Consider the following 6,958-nt stretch of genomic DNA (forward strand, 5'->3'; position numbering starts at 1 on the left):
TTTTCTTCCAGGTGACTGCGGAAATAGAGATCTGTCGAAACGTTTCTTTTAACTCAGTCGACTTGACAGCGTACCTCTTAGTAAATATTGTGTTATTTATTATAGAATGCATATTTTTGTCAGCTCGCATATATTGTTAATTACGACTCCATAAGTTATATTTTTAATAAAATGTTGCACAAAAATATAAAAATATTTTTATTTAGATTATCTTAATAAAAATAAAATACAGGTACACTGCCGGCAAACTTTTGTTAGTTATGGCAAAACAAGTTAAATAATAAAAGTTAATAATAAATCAAAGCTCCAAGATCACGTTCGAAGGAACATTGAATTAAAATATATTATAATTTACAAAAAGTAATAACTATTAAAGATGCTAATAAAAATAAAAATTGTTTGAATCCGCAAATTTGTCATGACTTAAAAAACATTTTACTTCCAGATATTTACATGACAGCAATGTTTCTGTTATATCCTTGGCATTATTCCAAGAAGTTTTGTATTCTCTATAAAGGCTCTCAGCCATCAAATAGGCTTCCAATTTATCTATTTTCAAAATACCTCTTGTCACTGTGGCTATGAAATTTAACCGACTTTCTTTATATGGAATATATTCTGAAAGGAAATGTTTGAGGCCTTCCTTGTATATCTCTATAATGGAGAAGAAATATTCGCTGACTAAGTCTACGATTCCATTTCCAATATATTCTCCGAATTTGGTTCCAACTATGTGCATAGCCTCAGTTTTATCATCACTTTCAAAGCAGTGCGGATTTAGTTTTAATGCTGATTTTATGGCGCTGCAGTACAATTGTGTAAAATTTATTTTCATATATTGGTAGAAGTATTCATTTAGTGCCATAAAGGAACTTAACCTTGATGTAATTGTAGTAAAAACAAGTTCACCGGACACATATCGCCTATCTTTAAAGGCTTCAGTGCATTTTAACGATTTTAAAAAGTCGTCTATACAATTAACTATGTATGATTTATCTTCCAAATCTTTCCAAATTTTTTCAATGTGATCAAAGAACGGATTTAAAGTATTTTTTATAATTTCGCATTGCTCTTCACTACTTGTAGCAAAAAATAAGTACTTTGCAATTATTCTCATGTACAAACACATACAGTTGTTTTTTATAACATGTGATGGTTTATCAACCTCAATATCACGCGAATGTAAATTTTCATAGTTGGTTAGGTTTTCAACAGTTATATCGTTTTTAATAAAGTCGTTAACAATTTTGGTTACTACATCTTTATCAACTTGGTATAACATTTTTTCTACCTTGCATAGAGCACGCATAGCTTTCTGTCGGCTAACACGCATTCGTGCCTGATAAACTGTGGCCCAGTAATCAGCTTCAATATTTTTGGGAATCTCGCTTTGGTATGTTAAGTGATTTAGAACTTTTCGAGGCAATTTGTCATAGTCAAATCTCAATATTATTTCCTTAACTATTTTCCACATTTCAGGTGGCATAGTAAGTGATGCATTAAAGTAGTATGACACAGCTACTTTAATCGCAATCTTAGGACTTCTTACTGCTACAAAAGTGAATGTTTCTACTTCAAAAGCTGTATTCAACGCAAGTCTTAATGCTAAAGGAAAAGTTTCACGTCGCTGGAGACATGACTTTATATTGTGCTCCAATGAAATACTTTTACTGATTAAGATATTGTTTCCCACAGATTTTAAACCAAGTATCTTCCAGTCAACATTGTCTATGTTAATATGTGGCTTGCATGTATGAATATTATTTTGAAACCTCGAAGCGAGTTTCAGATCTGCGTTAGTTTTGTTTTTTCTTAATTCGTCTATTTTCTTTATAATACTTTCAGTGCTAGACAACATCACTATGGGGCGGACCAAACTTGGTTTAGGTGCAATGTTTAAAGCATCGCTTAAAGCCGCGAGATGTTGATCAGCAAGACCAGCTGCTTCTCCAAAATAAATTTTAAGTGTTCGCAAGAAACGATCGTGATTTGTGTTCTCTTTTACGGCTAATGAGGCGAAGATTACGCCATCCCCTAATAATGAAGGATTATGGCGTAAAGCATTAATGTATGATGCTTCGAATTGTTTAATTGGAAAGGTATCTGCAATAAGTTGCCTTCTTGCTATTCTTTTGTCAAACAATGAATTTATTAAATCCACATTACCGATTGCTGACTTTGCCAAATTGTCTTCAAGATTAGTAATATCTTTAATTTTATATGTTGAGACTACAGCGACAAACTCTTTTGGCCGACCTTGCAGTATAGTTGGTAAATGTTTTTTCACTTCAACTACTTCAGATCCATTTAAACCGAAGTCTTTGAAAGTTGTGAAGTGATTGTAGTAAGCTTTCATTAGGTCAGCTGTTGGTGTAGTTCCATTTAAAATACTGCGAAGTATAACAGCATGTAATCCCTCAATGCACAATGGATTACCATCATGGCCATCTAGTCCCAGCCCATGTGCAAATGTTAGCATAAGATTCCAAATATCTTCTGGCATTCTCCAAAACTTAAGCCTTTTAATAAGAGACCTTACAACTGTAGCCCGAAGATTACTGGGTTCATTTTTATGCTTTTCAGTCAGCAATTTCATTAGTGTGTCTACATGTTCTAAAACTCCACCACTCTTGCTAATGAGAACAAGTAAAATATTCTGTCTACCTTCAATGGTGCTTTCAGCTTGCAAACGATTTTTAAGCTCAACATATGTCTTTGAGAATCCAGCAAATCTATATTTATCAAACAGCCGTTCAAGCAGTGTTTTCTTCTTCCCAACACTATGCTCCATAGACATTAAACAATAACGAGAAAATTTCTTTTTTACCAGCATTTTAGGCATTTTCTGGTATACTTCATCCTCATAGCAGTCATATTCATAATCATTGATTTCTTCATCATCAAATATATGGTCAGTTACGTCAATAAAATTTGGGCATTCTGGTTTTCTGTAAGGACATTCCTTGACTTTTTCTCCAAAAGCTTTATCAATAAAGATCAGTTTCTTAAAACAAGTTCTTTCTTCAAGGGATAGTCTTTTAATCAATGGTTCAACAGATTTATAAGAAAACCAATCATGTAAATATTCTGCCTTGGCAAGATGAAATACTAGATCTCTACATTCATTTGGAGTTAAACATCTAGCTAAAGTATTAACATCCAGAATTTGTGATGTATACAATTCTTGTTTAGCTAAAAATTTACTTTTAAATTTTTTCACAATATATTGAGTTGCAGGAGGACTAAGATGACCCTGAGTGTAATAGGACTCAATTAGATCTAAATATAAATTTCCATCTAATTTGAGAATACATTTAAAACTCTCTAAAAATTCAGATTCACTATCTCTGTAATTCATTATGGCATTATTATTTTTAAGCAAACATTCAAAGTAAGATTTAGCAACAGTTGGACAGACTTGACAGAGCATTTTTAAATGCTTTGGAGTTAATTTTTCAATAATATTTACAACTTCATTTAAAATGAATAGCGAAGAACAATGTTTAAGGTATTTGATCGAATCCTCAAAATCATTTTTATAGTATGTATAAAAATCTTCACATCTCTGATGATCTTTTAAGTTTACTTTTATCCAATGCTTCATTTTATTTACTCCTGGTTTGCTCATTTCTGGAAACAGATTGGTTTCCAAGTAGACTGGATTAATTATGTAAGAGTACTCAAAATTTAGTAACCAGTACGATTTTAAAGCTCTGCTAACATAAAGCATGTCATCATTTTTTAAAGTTTTTATTATATATGAAACATGTTTATAATGATTGGCAATATCTATTTTTAATATTTTATCAATAGGGGAAGTTTTGGGTAAACTTTCAAAGATTTTATTTTTATTACAACACTGCTGAACTAGATTGTTAAAGTATTGGTGCCTTTCACCCAAATTATTTCCTTTTAAGATTATAGTTGACTCCATCTGCAAAGAAAGAAAGATTTCACTAAGTGTGAATCGAATCTATAGTTAAACAATATACTCAAAGAAAGAAGATAAAAAGCAAGTCGTGTACTTACAATGATCAAAAATATTTCCGATAAATCCAATACCACTACAGATACCAAATGGCCAGCCTGCAGTAACCACTACTACTTTTACTTAATTAAAGTATGTACAACTGACGTACTTCTTGAGTTACCTATATATTTTATTCAAGTATAGCACAGTCGTGAACTCAGCGGGGATCCGTCAGTGCTTTAAATAACTTTTAAACAACTACAAATTTGTTCATTTGCACCCTTTAGTCACCTAAAATAACGGTTACAATGTTTATTTTATCATCTTTTCCTATTTTGTGGTGCTTTTTTCACCGTATAAATGGGAAAGCCTAGAGTTTAAGACTTCGAACTATCAATTTATAGAAAATTCAAAATAATATGTGGCGACTGGCGCTCCTAAAGAATGTCCGCATTTATTTGGTAATAATTATAATGACGGGTCATGTTACCATGTATTTGTAATAAAAAAATACTACCTATCACAATTCACAAGTCTATGGTCTCTGTTTATATTTATCAAATCACAAATGTCAAATCTATCAGTAAATAGTAAGACTTGGCTGTATGGACTAAAAACCTTTGCCTTTCCCATTACGGATAAATTGAAAAAAAAAAAATAGTAATGAGTAATCTTAAATTAATGGTAAAATTTATCAAAATTAATTCCACTGATTTAATTTTAAGGTATAATCAAATAATACCAATCCTCATTGTAATTCAAAAAATAAGAAATAAATCTATATACCTAGATTTTACATGTTATGTATTGTATAATTACTTAGCTCGTATGGCGTTAAAAATACATGAACAGTAGAACAGGTTTAAATTCTTGAACGAAACTTGAGGAAGCCCGCGTAAATAATTTGTTTGGAAACTTTGCATTTTAAAATGGTTAAATGCAATATCAGTTCAATTTTATCAAATATATTAAATAATAAAGGATATAGTCATTGTCGTTTATGCTTAGGAAATATTGAAGAAACCTATATTCGTATGGATGACTCTGTTTCGTTAAATGCAAGCACTGAAAATTATCAAACACTAAGTAGTGTGCTTATTAAACTTTTGGGTGAAGAGGTAAGTTGTGACAACATAATCATATTAGATACTATGCTTATTAATATTTAAGTATTAGAGCATCTTATTAATGTGCTTTTCCTATAATCAAACATTTCCCTGTCATTTTAGTTTGGTCACCAAATTCCTGGAGTCGATGCTGTCTGTCTTAAATGTGTAGACAGTGTTCTTGCAGCAATGCGGTTTATAGATAATTGCAAAAGCTCTGAGAAAACTTTAAAATGTGCTGTAGATAGTATATCTAAAGCATTGGAGTCAAATGTTCATATAAAGAGTGGAGAAAATCTGTTTATAAACCTTAATAACACAGAAACTGAACTATTTGTTATGAATCAGTCTATAAAAAAAAGAAAACAAACATATAAGAGAACCTATGAGTGTTATGAATGTCTAATTTATCTTGACACATTTCATGATCTCAAAGTGCATAATCTTGCATACCATGGATCTGCCACATGTAATAAATGTCACAAGATATTTTTAAATTATGAAAGTTTGAGTAAGCATGAAAAAAATGAGCATAAATTTATATGTCCTGAATGTACTCATATTCAAAATAGTGAGGAAGACTTAAAGAATCATCATAACCAATATCATGCTATTCATATATGTCAAGAATGTGGAAAGCATTGCAAAGGTTTGAATAAATTAATTTCTCATGAAGATAAGCATAAAACAAAAAATTCTTGTCCTAAGTGTGGTAAGTCATATACAACAAAAGATTTTTATAAGCGTCATGTTAAATTGTGCCTTAGTGACAAAATAGATCCACATCCACATCGTAATATGATGAAAAAATCCTATAATTGTGAAAAGTGTGGTAAGGGTTATAGTACAAGAGGTGGTCTTAGAGTTCATAATAGGTTTGCACATGGCAATGCTAAGCCTCATGTATGCAAAGAATGTGGTAAAAAATTTACTGCGCCTAGCTATTTGAGAGTGCATATGGTTAAACATACTGGAGAAAGAAACTTCAAATGCACTATCTGTGAGAATAGATTTGTATCCAAAGAAGCCTTATTATACCATACAAGGCGCCATACTGGTGAAAAACCTTACAGTTGTAACCAATGTGATGAGAGATTTGTAAATGCTTCAGCTAGAGCAGAACATATAAAATTTAAGCATGTAGGACCAACACTAGAATGTGACATATGTACAAAAAAATTTGTTACACGCCACTTTCTAAAACAACATATAGACAGACATCATGACCCGACCAGTAAACTTTATTATGGAAGAAGTGCAGTCCCACCCAATGTACCATCAGAGAAAAATATGAGAAAATTTATAATTCAAATGGAAACTTGAATGCTTAATATACTTACAAGGCAATGAAACTAAGTTTGTATAAAAAATTTTATTGTTATAAATTATCATGTAACTTATTTATGGAAAATCTTTATTTCTTTTTTAAGGATATATTTTTATCTGTTAATTTCATTTATCATAAATTAAATATAAAAATACATTGACTGTTTCAATATTATATTGTCATCTCTATCATCATCATATATTCGCAACGAAATTTAGAGCAGCAGGAATATTTAAAAGAAACTTATATGTTACCTACTTAACGATCTCGAAAAGCTGTTTTTGAAATGAAACTTCTTTATATAGGCGCATGACGCATCAGGGAGTGAGAAATGGTGATCGAGAAGAAATACACGCTATTGGTTGATGGATTCGTTTAGTAGTTACATATTAGAACTTTAGATGGCAATTCTGTCGCATAACTTGTGCAACAAACGCGGAATTTTTATTTATTTATATTATCATTAGCACATACCTATGTGTGTGAATATGGATATACAAGTAGGTACATGGAGTGATCATCTGTTGGGGCTTTAACCTTAGTAATAATTAATTT

The 6,958-nt window shown here is 31.1% G+C and overlaps 2 protein-coding genes across 3 annotated transcripts; one reads left to right on the plus strand and one right to left on the minus strand.

The window, feature by feature from the left end:
* Nucleotides 1-183: 183 nt before the first annotated feature.
* LOC110994955 lies at nucleotides 184-4,450 on the minus strand. Of its 2 annotated transcripts, none has more exons than XM_045631238.1 (2): nucleotides 4,030-4,450; nucleotides 184-3,934 (listed from the first exon to the last, which is right to left on the minus strand). In XM_045631238.1, the coding sequence occupies exon 2, from the start codon at nucleotides 3,932-3,934 to the stop codon at nucleotides 380-382; it is 3,555 nt and encodes a 1,184-aa protein (XP_045487194.1). In that variant the 5' UTR covers nucleotides 4,030-4,450; the 3' UTR covers nucleotides 184-379. The 2 variants fall into 2 exon arrangements, with proteins under 2 accessions (XP_045487194.1, XP_045487195.1); XM_045631239.1 differs by having other exon boundaries at nucleotides 184-3,956.
* Nucleotides 4,451-4,687: 237 nt separating this feature from the next.
* LOC110997786 (gastrula zinc finger protein XlCGF46.1-like) lies at nucleotides 4,688-6,958 on the plus strand. The gene is made up of 2 exons (XM_022266102.2): nucleotides 4,688-5,088; nucleotides 5,200-6,958. Exons 1-2 carry the CDS (start codon nucleotides 4,900-4,902, stop codon nucleotides 6,397-6,399), a joined length of 1,389 nt encoding a protein of 462 aa, XP_022121794.2. The 5' UTR covers nucleotides 4,688-4,899; the 3' UTR covers nucleotides 6,400-6,958.

This window comes from Pieris rapae, chromosome 15, assembly GCF_905147795.1.
Source record: "Pieris rapae chromosome 15, ilPieRapa1.1, whole genome shotgun sequence".
Lineage (NCBI taxonomy): Eukaryota > Metazoa > Arthropoda > Insecta > Lepidoptera > Pieridae > Pieris > Pieris rapae.

Bases quoted from the DNA above. Each gene is read 5' to 3' on its own strand.
- LOC110997786 (XM_022266102.2), top strand. From the start codon at position 4,900: ATGGTTAAATGCAATATCAGTTCAATTTTATCAAATATATTAAATAAT. The intron at 5,089-5,199 runs GTAAGTTGTGAC...CTGTCATTTTAG, and splicing joins TTAAACTTTTGGGTGAAGAG to TTTGGTCACCAAATTCCTGG.
- LOC110994955 (XM_045631238.1), bottom strand. From the start codon at position 3,934: ATGGAGTCAACTATAATCTTAAAAGGAAATAATTTGGGTGAAAGGCAC.